At 38.2% G+C, this 22,158-nt stretch overlaps 1 protein-coding gene across 1 annotated transcript in view; it reads right to left on the bottom strand.

Annotated features, from left to right (window-relative positions):
• MMS19 (MMS19 cytosolic iron-sulfur assembly component) overlaps positions 1 to 22,158 on the bottom strand; it is a 29,520-nt gene that overhangs the window by 5,526 nt on the left and 1,836 nt on the right. The window contains exons 2-18 of the mRNA XM_007419894.4: positions 19,051 to 19,099; positions 16,026 to 16,126; positions 14,520 to 14,605; positions 13,053 to 13,127; positions 10,308 to 10,377; positions 10,096 to 10,224; positions 9,326 to 9,387; positions 9,050 to 9,136; positions 7,403 to 7,477; positions 7,173 to 7,250; positions 6,743 to 6,881; positions 6,270 to 6,424; positions 5,970 to 6,048; positions 2,300 to 2,425; positions 1,967 to 2,048; positions 1,201 to 1,298; positions 878 to 1,006 (exon numbers count right to left, since the gene is read on the bottom strand). Coding sequence (XP_007419956.2) covers positions 878 to 1,006; positions 1,201 to 1,298; positions 1,967 to 2,048; positions 2,300 to 2,425; positions 5,970 to 6,048; positions 6,270 to 6,424; positions 6,743 to 6,881; positions 7,173 to 7,250; positions 7,403 to 7,477; positions 9,050 to 9,136; positions 9,326 to 9,387; positions 10,096 to 10,224; positions 10,308 to 10,377; positions 13,053 to 13,127; positions 14,520 to 14,605; positions 16,026 to 16,126; positions 19,051 to 19,099 — 1,620 coding nt within the window. The remainder of the gene's footprint in view (positions 1 to 877; positions 1,007 to 1,200; positions 1,299 to 1,966; positions 2,049 to 2,299; positions 2,426 to 5,969; positions 6,049 to 6,269; positions 6,425 to 6,742; positions 6,882 to 7,172; positions 7,251 to 7,402; positions 7,478 to 9,049; positions 9,137 to 9,325; positions 9,388 to 10,095; positions 10,225 to 10,307; positions 10,378 to 13,052; positions 13,128 to 14,519; positions 14,606 to 16,025; positions 16,127 to 19,050; positions 19,100 to 22,158) is intronic.

Here is a 22,158-nt window from a genome sequence, read left to right as displayed (position 1 = left end):
AAGTGAGCGATCAAACCAGAAAGTTTATAATTTCTATAAAAGGAATCCACTCAAAACAGTCAATTTTTAATTTGTATTCACTTCAGAACCAAACTCTCAAAACACATTTGTTTTGTTTCATACTGACAATGCTCAGACCACCATTTTGAGATTGGAATATTTCAAGGTCAAACCTACAGTGTACCTTGTCTTAAAAATGTTTTCTCAGCTTAATAAACCAAGATGTAAGATTTAATAAATGAAGTAGTAATTTGTTCAAAGACATTTCAAAGACATTTGTTATAGGCTATAACAAATATTCCTGACAGCACACCTCCCTCACTGCTTGACTTCGTCTCTCACTTTCTCATAAGAAAGTTTCTGTCAGTATGAAAAGTTTGTTATCTCTTATTTTCCCAGCCTGCACTTATACTTTGTAGATGAACAAAGGGTATGTCTGCTCAGCTGCTGCATTGCATCGTGGACATATCTGAATATTATTTATTGTTTTTGTTTATTTCTTTAACAATTATTTATTGTTTTTAACAATAAATCATTGTTTAACAATTATTTAACATTTTTACCTGTTGTGAGCTGCCCACAGTTGCTAGTTGGCCATACAAATTGAATAAATAATAATATCAGTTTGGAATTAGTCAAAATTTGAAGTCCTGCTATTTATAATTACAGAACAATGACTTTAGGAGGACACTAAGAATTTCAGAGTTCAGTGCTCTACCCCTGGAAAGAGGCTGTACAAGCACACACAGGCTCTACTAAGTCCTTCCACCTTTTACAGCACCATCATTGCAGAAATTCTGGGTCTTTCTAATACAACTTCAAATAATAGATGAAGTTCCCCCTCCCCAAATTCCAGTAACGTTATTTAAAACATTACCTTTCTGAATCTGCTGGAGGTGCTGCAAGAGGATAGGAACGGTTTCCCTTACTATACTAGGATGTGTGGACACTGCTGCCAGAGCTCGTAGATGTTTCTGATGGGATGAACTGCCGTCCTCCAGAAGTTCTGAAACACGTCGAACACAATAATTAGAAGGGAGTTTGGCCAGAAGTACTTGTCTTTCTCAGGACAGAACCAGAAACCTTCCATATGCAGGTTAAGGTTATTTACAATGCATTTACGACTATTAAGCAACTCAAACAGGAAATTAGCACTTCTGCACAACTATTAAGAAAGGTAACCATTGGAAGGAATTCTACCTGACTCCAGCGCTTCTGAAAGCCTCCGAACTAAACACTTGCTGAAGACCTCTGGGTAGATGGGAGCAAGAGTGCCAGCAGCATCCATAGCTGCCAAACTAAGGAGATATAGAAAAAGTCAAGAATGAACTGCCATAATAAAACACACAGATCATTCTGTGGGGATCTGATTTTTTAAACTGTAATGTTATGTTTTCCATGTATGAGGTTTTATAAATGTTAATTTTACTGTAAGCACTCTGAACAACTGAATGATGCCAAATGCCTAGATATTGCTAAACTGGATCCAGCAGTGTTAGGCTAAAAACCTGGCTGTAGGCGATAGGGATTTTCACACTGCTAGAAATATTATCAAAGAATGTGACAGGCCTTCATACATGGCATACTGAATGAATGGGTTAGATGGTGGCTACAGCAATTGAAAACTTACCTGAATTAACTGGTACTTCTATGGAAAAATTAGTAACACTACTGGCCAAGTTCCATAACATGCTAATCAAGGTGAAATGAGGTCTGTGGTTAGGCATTTTACGTGAACCCAGCCATTACTTCAGCATGCTATGAGAACCAGGACTTCACGCTGAGCCATAATATGGTTTATTTCTTTGGGCATAGCTTGTTATGTGAACACAGCAACTGTTCACTATTTGCAAGCAAACTATTAATGAAATACCCAATATTACAAAAAGGATAAACACTTTTCAGCAATTCTGGAAAAACCCAACAATGGTTCTTGTTTCTCTTGTGTCAGGAAGATTGTCCTAACCTGATCTGGGAATCCTTTTCAAGGAGGATGAACTGGGCAAAGTGATCTGCAAGCTTTTCCACATTTGCAAGGTCCAGAAGCTCTAAAACAGGAAAGATTTTGCTATATTATATTCTACTTCTTGGGATCTATCTAGAGTCTACATAATCACAACATATACAGAGTCCACTAAAATGGCATCGTTTTGCTTGAAGCTCAGCTGTTTGGCAATTAACGCTAAGAAAAATGCCAGCCAACAAGCGAGACATATTTATACACACTAGCGTCTAAAATGTCCTTTTTCCTCTCAAGTGCATGATCTTTCCTCTACCTTCTAGGAATGCCAACACATACCTTGAAGAGATCCTAGAAACGTCAGAACCTGGATCCCAACCAACTGAAGTTGAATATTGGGCTCAGTAAGGGCAGAGAACACTATAGAACATAGAGAGTCTTTGCAAGAAAGCAGTGGACTTTTGTCTGTAAAGGAGGCAGAAAGAGAGAGTTATATGCAGTGTAACAATCTAGAGTGTATCAGATACTCAAAGCTAGAAATAACAAGGCTTCTGGTAGAACTGCTACAGTAATGATAAGCTTCTGTTTCTAACCAGTGGTCTCAGAGAGTTGTAGAAAAATTATAATTCTATGGAAGTGAAAACCATCTAAAGCTCTAGGTGATAAACAATACCACCTTACCTACAAATTACTGGAAGAAAAAAAAGTGATCTCCAAAAAGGAGGGCCTTTGAGAAAGATGATAGAATTTGAAACGCTTATACAGAATCAAGAACATCTATTGAGACACATCCATGAAATGGGTTAATGAAATATATTATGGAAACAGAATGTATTTAAAAGAACTGCATGATAAATGAATGCAAAACTTCAAAGAAGTAATTACAGTGGAACAAGGGGATGAACTATAGGAAAAATAAATAAAATTCACTATAAGCTTCAATTTGAGGAAAAATTGGTAGAAAAATTTTATTGATGATATATGTCCCTGTCAGTGATTAACAAGATGGATAAATCATAAAATAACAAATGCTGGAAATGCTATAATAAAAAAAGAACATTCTATTCATGTGGTGATTAGGTAAAAAAAAAAAGTATTGGAAAGAAATGCACCAAAAGATTTTTAAAAATGTTTAAAATAAAATTGAATTGAAATCATAAATATTTTTATTAGGAACAATTCCAGAAAGAATAATGAAAGTATCACAATCTATTAAGATACATGCTGACAGCAGCCAAAAACCAATTTGGTACAACACTGGCCAACAATGCAAGAATGAGAAACCAAAATCAGAGAATACACAGCAATGGCAAAACTGACTATATACATTCATAAGAAAAGTTTAGTTAAATTCAAGCAGGAATGGCTCCCTTACATATGATAAATCACACAGCAAGGCAGGTTTAGAAATCTGGAATAAGGTTTTTAAGAAAAAGAGTTAAGACAGCAATTAAAAATACCAGACAAAATTATTTCAATAAATATAAACAACTATCTCCAGTATTTCAAGAAAAGTACAAATACTTAAGTAGTGGTTAGTAGCTAGGGACAACGAAAGAGAAGGGAAAAAATGCTATTGAAAAGTTCCTCCTTCTGATGTTTTTAATTTTTTTTTTTACTTTGTTTCAGTATCTCACTTCTCTATATTGATACGCCATTCTTTGCGATTGGCTCGAAGACCATAAAGTAACTATATGTTTAAAAAAGGTTTTATATAAAAAAAAATCATCTGAATATGAAAAATACACACCTGAATTCCTTACACTGAACAAGGTTAGTCACTGGGAATCAACTGCCATAGAGGCTCTAGAAAAACTTTTGCTGCAATGACACTCCCCATAAGTCTTGGGATCCAGCTCATGATCTCCCCTTCTTGTTCCTTCCATGAGACATTTAGGCTAAAAAGAGGATCCTATTCATACAATTGGAATCTATCTTCTTTGCCTAGTCACTGAGGACAGGCAGGAGAGGAATGAGAAGTTGAAAGGAGATATAAAGAGAGATTTAAATATCTACAGTCAGGTCCAGAAATATTGGGACATCGACACAATTCTACCATCTTTGGCTCTATACACCACCACAATGGATTTGGAATGAAACAAACACAATGTGCGTTAACTGCAGACTGTCAGCTTTAATTTGAGGGTATGTACATCCAACTCAGGTGAACGGTGTAGGAATTACAACAGTTTGCATATGTGCCTCCCACTTGGTAAGGGACCAAAAGTAATGGGACAATTGGCTTCTCAGCTATTCCATGGCCAGGTGTGTGATATTCCCTCAGTACCCCAATTACAATGTGCAGATAAAAGGCCCAGAGTTCATTTCAAGTGTGCTATTTGCATTTGGAATCTGTTGCTGTCAACTCTCAAGATGAGATCCAAAGAGCTGTCACTATCAGTGAAGCAAGCCATCATTAGGCTGAAGAAACAAAACAAACCCATCAGAGAGATAGCAAGAACATTAGGTGTGGCCAAAACAACTGTTTGGAACATTCTCAAAAAGAAGGAACGCACCAGTGAGTTCAGCAACACCAAAAGACCCGGGAGACAACGGAAAACAACTGTGGTGGATGACCGAAGAATCCTTTCCCTGGTGAAGAAAACACCCTTCACAACAGTTGGCCAGATCAAGAACACTCTCCAGGAGGTAGGTGTATGTGTGTCAAAGTCAACAGTCAAAAGAAGACTTCACCAGAGTGAATACAGAGGGTTCACCACAAGATGTAAACCACTGGTGAGCCTCAAAAACAGGAAGGCCAGATTAGAGTTTGCCAAACAACATCTAAAAAAGCCTTCACAGTTCTGGAACAACATCCTATGGACAGATGAGACCAAGACCAACTTGTACCAGAGTGATGGGAAGAGAAGAGTATGGAGAAGGAAAGGAACTGTTCATGATCCTAAGCATACCACCTCATCAGTGAAGCATGGTGGTGGTAGTGTCATGGCGTGGGCATGTATGGCTGCCAATGGAACTGGTTCTCTTGTATTTATTGATGACGTGACTGCTGACAAAAGCAGCAGGATGAATTCTGCAGTGTTTCGGGCAATATTATCTGCTCACATTCAGCCAAATGCTGCAGAACTCATTGGACGGCGCTTCACAGTACAGATGGACAATGACTCAAAGCATACTGCAAAAGCAACCAAAGAGTTTTTGAAGGGACAGAAGTGGAATGTTATGCAATGGCCAAGTCAATCACCTGACCTGAATCCCATTGAGCATGCATTTCACTTGCTGAAGACAAAACTGAAGGGAAAATGCCCCAAGAACAAGCAGGAACTGAAGACAGTTGCAGTAGAGGCCTGGCAGAGCATCACCAGGGATGAAACCCAGCGTCTGGTGATGTCTATGCGTTCCAGGCTTCAGGCTGTGATTGACTGCAACGGATTTGCAACCAAGTATTAAAAAGGGAAAGTTTGATGTATGATTATTATTCTGTCCCATTACTTTTGGTCCCTTAACAAGTGGGAGGCACATATGCAAACTCTTGTAATTCCTACACCGTTCACCTGAGTTGGATGTACATACCCTCAAATTAAAGCTGACAGTCTGCAGTTAAAGCACATTGTGTTTGTTTCATTCCAAATCCATTGTGGTGGTGTATAGAGCCAAGGATGTTAGAATTGTGTCGATGTCCCAATATTTCTGGACCTGACTGTATATACGGGTGAGTACATAGATGGCTATTGCTGGCATGCAGCCCCTGAAAGATTACTCACAGAACTAAGCTCAATGACTTTTGATATATATTTTCTAGAATTTATCTCAATCATTACAAAGGCTAGAAATTTCCCTATCTCTCTCCTCTTTCTTCCTCTTCTTTCCACTCAGACAGACTACTGCTCAATGCCAATGGATGAAAATCATTTATCTCTGCAGAACACATCTCTGGGCAACACAGAAACACAATAATCTAAGGAAGCTGTTAAGGAACAGTCTTGTTAGCAGGATATTCAAGAAAAAGAAAGTTCTGTCCTAGAAGGTAACTAAGAAGCCAACTCACCTTCCTCTTCAGGACCCCACATTTGCCGTAACTCCAAGAAACCAAGCAACACCTCCAAGACTGTCCTGTGCTGACTACTCTACAAGAAATCAAGAGGACACAGGATGGATTGGAGAAACTTCCCTAGATAGAGGAAAAGACAAGATATGCAGACTTTTGCTCTACATTGGAATCCAGCCCAACTATACACCTAGAGCATGGTAGAACTGCCACAAAGCCTCCTCTAAATTGAGTCTGGAATTACATGACCTTTTGTCCCTGCTCTTCAATACAGTGGATTCCACTCCAATTTCTCCTCACCTGCTCATGCTTGGCATACTGTTCCAGCAGTAAAGGAAGTACGCTACTTGTGATCTGGTAATAAGCACGCAAAGAAGCTCCTGCAGCTGCCTGCAAGAGCTTGGCACTTGGCCACACCAGTTTCATGTCAGGCTCACACAGATGGTGTCTGCAATCTGAAATAAACAAGAGTGCTTAGGAAAAATAGCATGCCTTACAAAGCAGCAGCAACATTTTATTTATTCCACTATGATGCTGATTGCCAACAACATTAAAGTTTTTTTAAAAATTGTTCTCTGGATCTTATTTCCTGATACTTTCAATCAGCTTCTCCTCTTTTTCTTCAGTGCTGTAAGCCAAATCATGACTGTAACCTTAGAATGAACTATTTTCTCTACAAGGTGTTTACTTTTTCCAAAAAGCACTTCAAGAAGGAAGAACAAAATACGTAGGACTGAAAAGCCAATAGAATAGGTATACTCTTCAGGGGTTACCTTGCAGAACTCCTCTAAGAAAGGATTCCAAAAGATCCTCATCCTCAGATCCAAGCACCAAACGGGACAGACATGCTGACAGAGCTCGCAAAGCAGACAAGCATTCTGCTTCTATCTTCTCACTTGCTGTCTGGAACACCTATAAAAAGGGTGACTGTGGAGTGAGACATTCTTATCCTTTCTACAGTAGATATATTTGGCTAATACTCCATCAAGTCCTTAAAAAACAAGCTTAATCTCTTCCTCCCATTTTTCTCTACAGCTTCTTTAAACATCACACCACTCCCAACTTTTCACTGTAAAACTGTATAAAGTCTCAGGTGACTCTTGCAATAGGTCTTCAAAAAGGCAGACTGGGAACAAATCAGAATGCACTGTCCCCAGGAAACTCAGTCCATGCCCCCACCCCCTGAACACTCATTCCTCTTACTTCTGTGCGCAAGGATGACCAGAGGCTAGGGAGGAATTCCTTCAGTTCTTTATGCCCATAGATCTTGCAAACAGCAGTCTGTAAGGAGATTCACATAGAAATAATTAGCTGTGTGTGTTAACTGCCAGGTAAGAAGCAGTCCCAGCACCTATACCTTCTACCATTTGGGCATAAAAACTAATTCCCATGGCTCACAGGCAAATTTAATTATAACTGCGGAGTGTTCTCACCAGAGTTTGCAGGGAATCCAGCTTGGCACTTTGCACATCAGAATCTATTTTCTCAATGAGCAATGGCAGTAGGAACTGTAGGAGGAAAAGGTGTTGAAAAGCATATTTTGGAGATACAATATACAGTGGTACCTCGGGTCACGAACTTAATTCATTCCGCGACTCTGGTCGCGACCCAAATTGGTTGCGACCCGAATCAAATTTTCCCATAAGGTTCAATGTAAATACGTTTAATCTGTTCTGACCCCTACGAATTTGGTTGCCAACCAATTTTGGTTGCCAACCGAATCAAATTTTCCCATAAGGTTCGGTGTAAATACGGTTAATCCGTTCTGAACCATATGTATTTTTTTTTTAAACAACAAAAATATGACACAAAGTACAGTACAGTACAGTACACTATGAAGAGAGACAACCCTAACCTTGCTTGAGGCGTGGAGGACAGGAAGGTGGGTGGGGAGGTGGTTATTGTTTGGAGGGAGAGTCCCCCTCCCTACAGGAAGCCACGACCATGTGTCACGGCAGGGAAAATGGCCGCGGATCCTGTTCGTCACCTGATGCGGAGTTCGCGAACGGAAGCAAAATTTTGCGAACAGTGCTGTTCGTGACCCGAATTGGTCGTGAACAGAAGCATTTGTGACCCAAGGTACCACTGTATATATTTAAGCTGTGTATTGGTCTTCAGCACATAGCATGACTTAGTTATCCTTGGCTGATCTAAAAGCTAAGCACGGTCAGCCCTGGTTAGTTCCAGGACTGGAGACCAGCTGGGAATTCCAGGGCTATAGGCTAAGCCAGGCCATCACTACACATTCTGGAAGACAGTGCTAAACTACTTCTGCATCATGCCAAGAAAACCACATGGATGCATCCACATAAGTTACCAGAAGTTAAGGCTTGAAGGTGACTTTACCAGGAGCAATTTCCTTTGTTATTAACAAATTAAGAATCAGAAATCTTTGCCAAAGACCAGTATTGATGGATTTATTTTCTGCCTCTTGTGGCAGGATGAGATGATCTGAATGATATGGGTATTACAGATTGGTCCCAAGGCTGAGGACTTTTTTCTGTGTGCTACGTCCATGCAAAGTAACATGTAGACACTGAAAAGCTTCTTGCCTAATTAGGACACCAGTGAGCAATGTATAAAAGGGCAGATCTGTTAGGCAATGGTGGAGATTGATGAATGCTTTGGTGTTGTATTTGTGTTGTGTGAATCCAAGCATACAGTAGTTAGAGGAGGAATCTGCAGCTGAAGCCCCAGCAGGAGCAAGCAGGATCAGAAAGATCCTCAGAACAAACTAGCTGGTGAAAAAGGCTGCGGTATTGGGAAAGGAGAGCCTGACTAAGGTGCTGGAATTCCAAAAGGCTCAGAAAAGAGTTATTTTTGCCTCTGTCCCACCTTCTGTTTAGGCTAAAAGCAAGCCCAAGAAATGAAAAGCTGTCTAACATAGTGAGCATATCAAAGTTGTAATAAGGAACACCTGTGTGAATCAGGAAGGATGGGAGCAGGAGAGTTACAGTTTACTTGAAAACCACTGTAACAATAAGCTGTAATTTAAGAGAAAAACAATGTGTGTGTCACAAAAATTCATGTTCCTTTTCCCATTGTCCAACACCCCCAACTGCTGAACACAACTGCCATACTTCAGCAAAAACGGTGGTAGAGGTCAGCACTGCCCGCAGACTGAAAATCAGGTCTTCTCTCTGGATTCCATGAGGATCATTGGAGGGCTAGAACAAAATTAGGGATTGAAAGCTTTATGAAAGCCACCTTGTTCACCCAACCACCCTGGGCATGCTGAATAAAGCCTTCTTCATACAAATACCCTTCATAATAGACTTTATATTATGTTTCAGCACCCATATTTCAATATGAGAACTAGTTAGAAGACAAACTTGTCATCTGAACAATTCACTCACAGGGGTAAAGTCAATAGGGAAGTAGCAGGAAGTCACCTCAAACAGCTCTTCTGCAAAGGGTCCTGCAAATTAAACATAACAGTATGACCACCTCTGAATGTACATAGTCACAATTTCACATGAAGTCACAGCAAATGACAGAGGTTCAAACTCTAGACAGGCTCTATATTTGCAGTTCACCTGGTAATATAATTGTGATTACCCACAACTCAGAAGAAAATTAGTCTTAGAGCTTGACACAAGACAATCTATAGCTTTGATTCAATGGTTTTTAATTTAAGTGTATTTTAGCTACCTTCCATGTTCAATATCCCTCCAAGAATATATTCTCACAACTAAGAGGCAGGGTAAGAATTAGAGATTTCCAAAATCTTCAAATCTGGATATAGCCCTTGCCAGAAAGTTCCAGAACATTCTGTTTCCATTTGGACCATGACATTCCAGAGGGCTGATTTACAGTTTTCAGAAACAAATCATCAAACTGGAAGTTTTGTGAGATATTTTGAGGGGTAAACTGGCCGAAACACACTTGTTTCATTTGGAATGCCTCAAAAGCTTCTAGTTCGAAGGACATGCTTCTGGAAATCAGTGAACAGCTCCACCATCCCCCTCCAGTGGCATGATCTGGAAAGAACTTGAATATTTCTTCTTTTGTACAGCAGCCTTTTTCACCAAACTGTTCATTCCTGGATTAATAAATTTTGCACATGTTATAATGGATAACACAAGCTTTTCTTTGGATGATCAGCTTCACCTTGAGTTGAATTTACCTAGTGCATAGCCCTTTACAATGATGTCTCGAACAATCTGGAAGGCTATTAACAGGTTGCGTGGGTCCTTTTCTCCATCCATCACCTGGATAAAGCCCAAGGTGAAATCAGCACCCAAACTTTTTAGCTCTGTGGAAGAAAGCAGCAAATAAGATCCCAGGGTTTTCGAGATGGACATGTGACTCAATTACTTCCAAATATAGTCTTCTCACCTGCCTCTCGGTTGCTCATGAAGTTAGTGATGATACTGTAGACTGTATGGCGATTCAACTGTAGCAAAGACTAAAACAAAACATAAGAAAAGCACGGCTATGAAAATAAATAATTATTACATTCATATATTCCTAGAATCATATTTTATTAGATTCATTTCTTATTTTAATTTCTCCTAAGATAAATATATCTGTACTTTATCTACTGCCACAGAGGACAATTCAGAACTATTAAATGCAAGTCAAAGCTTATGCCTACAATCTGTACTAGTGCAGAGACTCATTTTCAGTCCCAGTGCAGCTCTACATACTCTGCTGCCCCTTGTGAGCCCCCCAAGATATTTCAGTTACAATTTAAGTGGATTGCACACAAGAGCATCCTCTCACATATCATATTCAAACATGTAAGACATGTAACGCTAATAGTTTTAGATTTAATCTGAAGACTCAAATAAGTCACTAGACCAGTTTGGTGTACAGGTAGTCCTTGACTTATGACCATTCATTTAACAACTGTTCAAAGTTACAACGGTGCTGAAAAAGTGATTTATTACCAGTCCTCACACTTATGACCACTGCAGCATCCCTGCAGTCATGTGATCAAAATTCAGGCATTTGGCAACCAACATATATTTACCACGGTTGTAGCATCCCGGGGTCACATGATCGCCATTTGCGACCTTCCCAGGGGGCTTCCAACAAAGTCAATGGGGGAAGCCAGATTCACTTAACGACCGTGTGATATGCTTAATGACCATGGTGATTTGCTTAGCGACCGCAGCAAAAAGGTTGTAAAATCGGGCATGACTCACTTAATGACTGCATCACTTAGCAGCGGAAGTTCCAGTCCCAATTGTGGTTGTAAGTTGAGGACTACCTGTGAGTCCTAGTCCCACCTTAGGCATGAAAGCCGATTGGGTGACTTCAGACCAGTCATACTCACTCAGCCCAACTTACCTCATAGGGTTGTTGTTGTGGGAAAAATAGGAGGAGGAAGGAGTATTAGGTATGTTCGCTGCCTTGAGTTATTTATAAAAATAATAAAGGCGGGATAAAAAATAATTTTAAAAAGTTACCCAGCCTCATTTTGTCCTTGCTTTAACTGTTCTATTAAATAGGACATCATTCAAGAAACAGAATATAAGAAAGAATCAAATCAAATATCTTTATTATGGTCTTTGACCAGCCTTTGTAAAAATAAACAATACAATTTATTATCGGGGAGGAAGAAAAGAATAAAACAGTAAAGCAGCATAACTAATTAAAAGTTTTGCGCAATTGTATAACATAAAAAAGATATCTGGCCACCTGGTATGTGAGTGTCGAGTCAGCATCCCTTAAAAAGTAATAAACATAAAATTTATCAGTACGGCCCTCAAATTTGGAGATGGAGAAATTAGAGCATGTCTTGGGGCATCATAAAAAGGACACCGTAAAAGGACATGAGCAAGAATTTCTACCTCCCTGGATCCACAAAGGCAAAGTCTCTGTAAATAAGGAGTCCCATGAAATCTTCCTGCCAGCAGTGCTGAAGGGAAGGCATCAAAGCAGGCTCTGGAAAAGGCCCATCTATATTTGCTTAGGATTAGATTATATAGATACCCTACAGTAGAGGGCTTGTGGCTATATAACAATTGGTGGTAGAATTCAGGAGCACTGGTGATATCATTTTGGCGATCGATGTCCCTAATTCTTTCTTTTGTTATTGATTTGGCCTTTTCCAGGGTTAATTGGCCTAAATATTCTGGAGATAGGCCAAGGCTGCAAAGTTCTTCTGAACAAGTACGGCGCCAATGAGATTGGTAGCTGTCTGACAACAGCAGAAGCATCAGGCCAGCAGGGTCAAACATGATTCTGAGACCTGAGATTAAAATCCTGGTTCAGGCCTCAGCCTTAATGCTTGGCACGTTAGCTTCAAGCCTCAAGACTGCATTAGGGGTGCATTTTGGGGTACCGAACAGAATCCTAAGGAAATTAGATTGAATTGCTTCATAAACCCTTAAGTTTGTATATGGGCCAAGTTGTATCCCATATAATAGTTGGGCAACTGTTTTAGCCATAAACAGTTTGATTGCTGCTGGGATGTAATTTGTGCCCTGTTGCCTATAAAACTTGGTTATTGTTTGTGTGCTCTTTTGGGCCATGGAAGTGGCATAATTTATCTGGGCTGTTAATTTCCTAGAGGCCTGAAATACTATGCCCAGGTATTTAAAACATTTGACCTGCTCTAATTCATGGGAATCAATGGACCATTTGGCAGGATAAAAAATAATTTTAAAAAAGTTACCCAGCCTCATTTTGTCCTTGCTTTAACTATTCTATTAAATAAGGACATCATTCAAAAAACAGAATGTAAGAAAGAATATGCCAAAGGCAACTAAGCAAGTTTATGGAGGAAACTGATTTGAACTGACAATTAATGTAGTATCTAATAAGTCATATCTGCAGTATATATGCCACAGCCACTGAACAGACCATGTAAGAACACCCCTTCTTTAACAATATTATCAAGGGATTCAGAACAAGAATTCAACTTGTAATGGATAGGATTATAAAGATTCTTTAGCAGAATGTGATATATTCAGTCCCTGACACCAATACAGAAGAAAGGCCCTAGCTACATACGCATGTGAATCACTGCAAGCATAGCAGGCACAAGATGCTATATAACCAGTTCAATAATACTGATTGTGGAAAGGAATGTTAAATCACATATCCCGAATGTAAAGGACTTCCTATGCTTACCTGAACGTGAACCTCCTGGAAGATAGCTTTGAGAACAGACACTGCCAGTCCTGCAGCTAACACTACACACTTGCTCTAAAGGCAAGAAAAATTATGGTAAATGCCCACCTTCATTAAGAGATGCTATCTGCAATAACTTCCAGGATCAAACTCAGGACCTTAGCAAAGTAGATTTGATTTAAATCATGATTAAGTCAGAACTCTCTGTCAGGAAGATTCTATTACTTATTTTATAGAAAAGGTATATGTGTTTTTTAATAATAATCTGAATGTATATCCATCAGTATTCAAAGATAGTTACAGATTTCATTTTTAGAGTAAATTATTTAGTACGCATTACTGTTTTACTCACAACTTTAGAAACTTCATAAAATATTTCTAAATTATTTTTTTAAAAGTAACCCACTTCCATGAGAAGTTTTCTTTCTGAACTTTCTTCAGTGAGTCTCAGATCAGTGGAAGGCAGACTCAGAATCAGCAACGTATTGTTAGTACAAATATATTCTGCCTTACTGTTTTTGTCTTTTTTATTTCCAGTCCCTTACATTTTTATCCAGACATCTTCTCCTTGCCCATATCTTATTCATTGCTCAACATACTCTATTCATTCATTTTTTCTTTGCACTTCCAAGAAAGCAGTAATGGATTGCATGTGCCCTTATCAGCAGGGCAGACTTAGCATATTATCTCTTATCTCTATAAACTTCTGTTAACAAGCATGCTCATAGGACACATTAAAAATTATATTTATTACTTGTGATATTTTTGAGATTCACATGTTTTGTTGAAAATAAATGTAAAAAAATTTTGAATTCCAATTAATTTTTTAATATGATTTCTGTTCACTCTGGGCTTCCAAATGCCATGTATTTAAGACATAAAGAAAGCCTATTATGGAAAACTTGTTTACAAACTGTAAAATTTTGCCATATATTACCATAGAAACAGGCAAAATACATTACATTGAGAAAAATAAATAAGCACCGAGCAATAGGACCTCATATACACCAAGAATATTCCCAAAAAAATGTTATTTCACTACCTCATTAATTAGTTGCTCCCACAGCAATTTCTATTGGCCTAAGTTAAATAAGCCAAAACTGCCACTCTCCTACCCTTAGCTGCTAAGTTCATATAGCCCACATCCACCCCCTTTTTCGCAGCCTGAGACCTCTCTGGCATTAGTTTTTGATGGTGCAATTGCCAAAATTGATTGTGTGTTTTTCTACTGCTTTCAACACACCAATGCAGAGTAAGTCCTAACACAGACTTTTGTTAAAAAAAGAAGCCCCAACCTCTAGGGAAAAAAGTTCTCTCCATATATGAGACAACATCCCAACCATTTTACATCATCATCCCACCTACTGCTACCCTTGGTCCCTTCCAGCATTTTAAGATTGCCTGCTGTCACTTGGATCCTGGAAATTTCACAAAATGGAGTATATATCACTGATTGTAAATTCTCACCAGAGCATTCAGTCCCTGCAGTACAGAAGGAATAACAAGGTGATTATCTTTCAGACGGTTCTCGTAGAACAAGACAAGGTGAGTCACTAGAATAAAAAATATTATTATTATAATTAACAATATAAACATTATTAGTCACTATGCTACATTAGTAAGCAAATTTTCATATCACAAATTGGGAATTAAATGTGATAAATTGACGTCTTGGTCAGGCCTGACACCACAGGACAGAAATGGACAGTAAAGAAGTATCACAGATTGCTCAGTAATATGGGAATCTTCTTCTCTTGAATAATCCCACATTCATCAAAACATTTGATGATAGATAAATATAGAGTCCCTACAACAAAGAAAAACTCCAGAAGGCAACTGCAAGTAACCAGCCACTTATCACAAAGCACATTGCTCATTGCAGAATCATAGTTCCAATCATTTGTTCTTGGGGTGGCAAATACAGGAAGGAATGTTCTCTCCAGACAGCTGTAAGCCACATTAAGAAGCAGAGACTCTGAGAAAATACTCAGTGATGAGCACTGTCAGGGATGGCATGGATCTCTGTCTCCAGGATAGAATACAGTTTATATATGTTTGCAAATACAGTCAGAAATTCCAAATTCATAATGGATTCTCAATCCAGGACAGTCAAACAATTCAATCAACCCCTCTTCTTTTGTGTCACTACAGTTCACTGCCCTGTTAAAATTACAAACTATCCACCTCACTCTTTAGTAGGGGCATGCAGTGCTTTAGATTTCAAGGCAAAAAGATGCACTAAGTATGCAGGGGCACAAACTATTACAGCAATGTGATTTTCCCATGGATTGTGCAGCTACTGCCACAATAGTGCTCTGCTCTCACTCCAAAGTACCTTTTTGCCTTCAGATTCAAAATGCTGTATAGCTCTACTCTTCAGCTGTGCTCCAAATGCATATGAGATATTAATATCTAACATGCTTCATCTTCTCTAAATAAACAGAATTGTTTGTCATATACCCACTAGTTAACAGTGGAGCAGTGCATCTAAATGCCTTCAGACACTCAAAACTGCCACAAAGGCGAGATAAACTAAAAAGTAAATTACACTGCAGTTTAAGCATTCGTAAAGATGGGGGAGGGGCTGTTAATGAATTTATTTATTTAATGGATTTATAGGGCCATTCAACTCAGAGAGTGTGACTCTGAGTGGCGTACAACACAAAAACAAACAATAAATGCAAAGAACTACACAACATTAAAACATTATTTCTCTCTAAATTATATATATAGATATGTATGTATATGTATACACACACACACACACACAAATAAAATAAAATAAAATAGCTGCATATATGACCCTACAGCCCCGTTTTGCCCCAAAAGGGTACACCACATGTCAAAGACTACCAAGTCATTGAATTATATCTGCCTACACATATGCTCCTGATCACAACACTGTGTAAAAGCTGAGGTCAGTTCTGTGCATAGAGAGGAAATCTAGCTCACTATGATTATATTTTGTCTCACCTTCCTGCTCTTGGAGGAGGGAGTAACACTGCAGGAGGACCTCAGAGAGCACTTGAATACCCTGTGCCCGCACTTGAGGATCTTCATTCTTAAGAGGGGATCTGTATTAGAAACAAAAAATAGAGGAAATGTTTAAGAACCATACAATAGGAAAAGAGAAAAATATTGTATTACCAGGAGTAAGTTGGAGTGGGGAGACTTCTCTTACTCGATCAGTCACAATTAAAATTCTATTGCATCAGAAATTGCCCAGATAACAAATTACTGTTAGCACATACATACATTTTCTGATCCTTCACTGCCACATTATTTCTTTATTCCTTTCAGACAAGAAATGTTCTTTGAGATGTCCTTCCTACATTCTTCAACTAACTCAGAGTTTTTCTGGGGCTCACCCAAAAGAGGTCACCTAACTAAGTGGCCAATTCCCTCCCTTTTATTTGGCTGTTGACAAATTGTGTCTTAGCTTAGTAGCCAGCTATTGTTTCTTAGTAATAAGGTTCAGCAGAATGACTGAGCCTGTAGGTTGGAAAGTTGGGGCTCTCAAACATCTCCTACCAGAAGCCCTCTGAGCTTTCACACCCTGATTTCACTTCCTGCTTTGAGGGAGCCTTGGTAATTCCTGTTGACACAACCTATCTTTTGGGGGCATCTCAGCTGGTGTCATCCCCTTATCCCTAGTCTAAATAGATAGATAGATAAAAAATTGCATTTTTACATTATACCTTAAAATGCATACATTCAATGTTGTAGAAAAGAATTTACACAGTTATCTTGTTCAGGTTCAGTAACTGAACTAAAAATCTACAAGACAATGCAAAAGAAAACTTTCAGGGAGATCACAAGATGGTGCTGATCTGCTACAAAATGAAAATGTCTTGGCAGAATCTCAAAAGAGATGCTGCAGGGAGTTCAATTTATTACAGCTCATAAGATCATACATACAAATATCGTCATGCTCAGCCTGAAGGCTGAAATTATATAGGATTCACTACTTATACAGATAAATAATCATTTTAAAAACCCATAATTAGTTTGACTTAGCACTACAAAGAATAAAAATAAAGAAAGAATCTAAAGCAAATTCTGGTGGGACATGTATCCATTTTTTACAAAAATAGCCATTTTTCTTGAAGCAAGGATTCCCTGCTTCCTTTTATCTGAAAATTCTAACTTTAATCTGAGGCTCTGTGGGAACAATGTTACTGTAGTCCTTTCTTTCTTCAACTTTGGTCCAGAAACAACTATCTCAATTCCCTTCTCCTGTTTTGTTTCAAGATTTAAAGGACTCAAATTTTCTGTCCCCAGAATAGAGAGATTTTTATGTGGCAAAAAGCTATGACTTCTCATGGAAATGTGGATTCTAAATCTTCACTGTATGAGGGAAGTGTACTGGAAATGACTTTGAGACCTGCCAGCTAGCAAGGAAAATATATTCATGATATAAGTCTAATCCTACTATTATATGCTCAGAATGACTCAAAACATTTCTGTCCAGGGAAACTTAAAATACAGATCAGATTAAGGCGGCTTGTAATTGAAGAGAAACAGCTGTGTTAAACAGGATTTTAAAATATTCTGTATATACCAGTAAAAAACAATCAGTTTCAAAGTCTTACAACCTCAGAGTTTTGGAAGTCTCATAATTCTATATGCTCCTTCCCTCTGAGAAATCACATTAATTAGCATGATCATATTCTGTGTCATTGCATTATTTTCCTTACATTCACTCCCCACAATCCTTTTTTTTTTTTGCTAAGTTTAGACAAGAACAGTCATTTTATGCATATTTATTATAAAAGTAATCCTATGAAGTTAAAGAGTAATTATTTTCTAGATATATGGAACGGAATGGAAGACAGTTTTCAGGCTGATATGCAATGAGATACACTTTGTGTAACTTCCAAAATGTTCCATGTGCCTAATAATAGCAAACATAGGTGAGTAGGAACATGCACCACATCGAGTTTGATGATAGTATGAAACAGAAGTGAAGGATATGCCACCAACATACAGCTCAGTTTCTCATTCAGCAATGAAGAAACATCCACGTGATCCCTCCTTTTCCAAATAATGACAAGAAGGACAAAAACCATTTCTATTCATGAAACAGCAGGACATCATATAAGGTAAATTTTAAAATCCAGAAGCTAGCCATTAAATAAGAATAATCTTATGGAATATATTTATCATTAACAGTTTACATAAAGAGAAAAATGTATTTTGCATAGACTAAACACACTGTGTCTCAAAGGTTTGGCCAAACCATTCCAGGCAGGTCATGATCCAGTCATTTAATTTCATCTGGGTTTTGGCCACAATAAATCCAGAGAAGTCTTAAGGAGTACACTCTGGCCCTCCTCCTCTGCATGACCTGCATGCTGGCCCACCAGCCAAATCTTCCCATTACTGTCCTCCCTGTAATCATTATCACACTTGAATTCAACTGCAGCATACCCACCGAAGTCCATCTGATCTTCCCTCCATCTTCCTTCCCCCACCCCAACATCCACCTGTCATTTGCTCTACCTCCATATTGCAGTTCTTTTAGCTCTAGTAAAACCAGTTCTTTGTTTTGGAATAGTATTGTATAGTATATGTACAAAGAGAGTATTATATCTAATCTTTTTGTGTATATTACATGAATGAAAGTACACTTGTGAAGATTTAAATATCCCTCATACTATATTACTTTGGATAGCACAGTATACATCAGTGCTAAACAAAGACTGCAGAAGAAACTCTCAAAGAAAAAATTACAAGATGAAATAAACAATATAGAAGGAAATGGGCAAGGTTCTCTTTTTTGTTATAGTTGTCCTCAGAGCTACCTCTGATTCAAACACACCTGCTTCTTGTCAATATTCACTGACTGCATCATTCAATCACACTGATTTTTTTTAATTTTAAGAATAAAATTTTAATATCCTTCTTTATGTTGCTCCATTACTCCAATAATAGAGACATACTGGACACCAGCATATATACTTTCTAGAGCAGGGAATTGTTGCTGTGATCTACTTACCCCAAGGTTTCCACAACATCTAAGATGGAGCATGTCCCAGCTTTCACTCCTAAGAGAAAAGGAATTGAAATAGTTAATTTCTATTTCAATTTTTACACAGGAAAAAAAAATACCGAAATACATGTACTTTAAAGTCCAGTGTAACCTGTCACTCAGTGCTTGTTCAATTAACAGTATGTCCAATTAAGACACTATGTCTCATGAAGCAAAGACTGGCCCAATTCACATGATATGCTTAACTGGGTCATGTAAGAAAAGACAAGCATGTTGTACTATCTCTCTTCTGCATAAATACTCCACTTAATTAACCCAGAAGGGCTTAGATTTTGCACCCAACTGATTCAATCTTGCTTACAGTTAACCTAAGTTGCCTTATATCATACAAGCTACTTACTGTGAGAGGAAAATTTTAGTAGCCTTCTATATGTTTTAATGTTAGTTTTGATTGCATTTAATAAAGCCAAGTTAGCTTCTTGTGACCTGTAGGGCAATGACAGGAAAAGTCAAATGCAAGACTAAGCAACTTGCTGATGGGAATAGAACGGGAAGGTATGGTAAAATTAGCACCAAGGACGTTACGAATCATTTGCAAAACCTAGGAGTCATGTCTGTGGTTTGTGGTTTCAAAGGATAAAAAGGATTGCATCTGAGGGGGTCGGTACCATTTTAGTCAAGCTGTCTACCTGACGGCTCGATTAAAATGGACACGACACTGCAATGTGAATCTAAGTGAGTACCATGTATGCTATTGGTTGAATTTTACTTGCTTGTTGAACTAACATTTAATAAAGCTTTTAGAACTTTGAAGTGACTTGTTTTATGATGTGTCTGCCTCCCATGTTTAATGTGGTTTTTCCCCTGACATTACTAAGGAATTAATGAACTCTCCTCACTCTTTGAGACTGTGATGACATCCTAAGAGGCCCTGTTTTTTCAAATAACTACTGTTGCTGTCTTTTTGCCACTTTTCATCCTATGACTACATGGGGGTAAAAAGGGATTAGAAAGAGATGGGGATGAAGAACCCCCCTGAGTCTATCCATAGCAGTGCCTGTGCATGTGTTATTGACAGTCATAGGTGAGTCAGGTGACTGAGAGAGACAAAAGAATGGGTCATTCAGATTGTGGGAACATAGCTTCATACAATCACAAGTTGAGGAACTTTTATGTTAACCATGAAGATGCTATTTAGAAAAACTGGTCAGCTTTCTGAGTCCTCATTTTATATGGGGAACAGAGGAAGGACCTTCCTGTGCTTTCAGCTTGTTTTCAGTGCTGAGCATGGAGAAGAGGTAAAGCACCCCACATCTCTCTACATGACCTCTCACCTACTCCTAACAATTACTGATCATCTATGGTTACACTAGTGCTTAATACAAGACCAATTTATTCGTATTTTTTGCCATAATGCTTTGCCTTACATTATAGTGATTGCTTTTATCTATTTGTATCATTTGACACTAGAAGAGATCTTTGTATATCCCTGAAATGCTTTTGAGCCACCAAAAATAACTTGCTAAACGTACTGCCTGTTCAGCAACACAAAACAAGACTATTTTTGCTGACACTGACAAGAACCAAATGAATGAGTAAGGTTTTGATATGTACAGTACTGTATATATTCCTACCTATATTGAAGGCAGTGTTTCTCAACCTCAGGAACTTTAAGATGTGTGGACTTCAACTCCCAGAATTCTCTAACCAGCATGGCTGGCTGGGGAAGTCTGGGAATTGAAGTCCACACATCTTAAAGTTCCGGAGTTGAGAAACACTGCTTTAAGATGACCAGATTGTAAGAAAAAGCTATATAGGTTTTCATCCTACTTGCACTATCTAAGATACCATGCAGATCATTTCATGGACCTGTCAAGACTTTAGCAAACCAATTAGGTACTTACATAGCCTCTTTAAAAACATTAAACAAGTGTTTTGGAAGCCACAGTGATAGTGAACAGAAACATCAGCAACTTTTACCAGTGGGCAAAGTTCACTAGATTTCCTTAGCTTTTCATTACTTCTTTGGGAATGTAGCTTGTCAGGTCACTCAAGTATCCTCCCATAGGCCCAGGTTAGCAGGAAAAATCTATTATGTACTTATTTGTAAAACTGAATATTTTAAGGCGAACATTGTCTAACACTATTCTTAAATGTGACATTTTCATGACCATACATCTTTGTGCAGACCAAAAAAAAAAAAAAAAAGGCATTTGAAGATCCAAGATTGATTGGATTGAAGATCCAAGGAATCCTTAGAACAAAGGATTCCTTAGAACAAGGCTTCAAAATTCACCTTGAAGACCATCTTGTAATGGTCATCCAGGTTTGCCTCTCATCTCAAGCAAATGGCAGATTAAAGCTTGGCAGTAAATGACAGATTAAAGCTTAGGCCTGCACTATAATTTTTTAAATATTCTATAAGTGCCTACTATCTCTGTGCCATGCACTTGTTTACAGGATACTCGAGTCATATGATTTGAAATTTGAAATGTTAAACTTGCAAAATCAGAAAAAGTATATATTGATCCAACAAGGTCAGAGTATCAATGATCTTCACTAAACAACTGCATTGTCTTATTAGCAGTGGGGAAACTTGCACATGGAAAAAAGGAAACAAATTTACAAATAAAATTTACTGTCTAATTTACAGTAGGAATGGGAATGTTGTACAGAATCTTTTCAGAATCTAGCCTAGCACTGAATTCATTAAATAGCTAATAGGCTGCTAAATAATATTGTAGGTACTGCATTTTACCTGCTTTATTAATGCAAGGTTTACTAACAAAAGAGCTGCAGGATTTTCTTAACATGTCTCTTTCAAAACCACAATCATTAGTTTCCAACAACTCTTTTCTGAATGTAAAAAGTACATCCAGAAGCCAGTGGAGGCCTTTTTTTAAAAAAGAAAGAATTCAGCCACAGCATATTTTTATAAAATTTCTTCTTATTGAACTCATTTTCTCCTCTCAGATGTATTTTGGAATAGCATACTTCAGATGTTTATCCTCTCATTAGTAAAATAATCCCATATGCAGGCTGCCAGCTTGGACACCAAAACAACTCTAGCAAGAAAGCAGGAGTGAGTTCTAGAGGACCCGGACTGACCAGGAA

The sequence above is a fragment of the Python bivittatus genome, unplaced genomic scaffold (assembly GCF_059951505.1).
Source record: "Python bivittatus isolate LINGU-HERP-01145 unplaced genomic scaffold, Pbiv_v1 ctg000980_np1212, whole genome shotgun sequence".
Classification (NCBI taxonomy): Eukaryota; Metazoa; Chordata; class Lepidosauria; order Squamata; family Pythonidae; genus Python; species Python bivittatus.
Note: the sequence above shows the minus strand (reverse complement) of the source record. Positions and strands in the feature narration are given on the sequence as shown.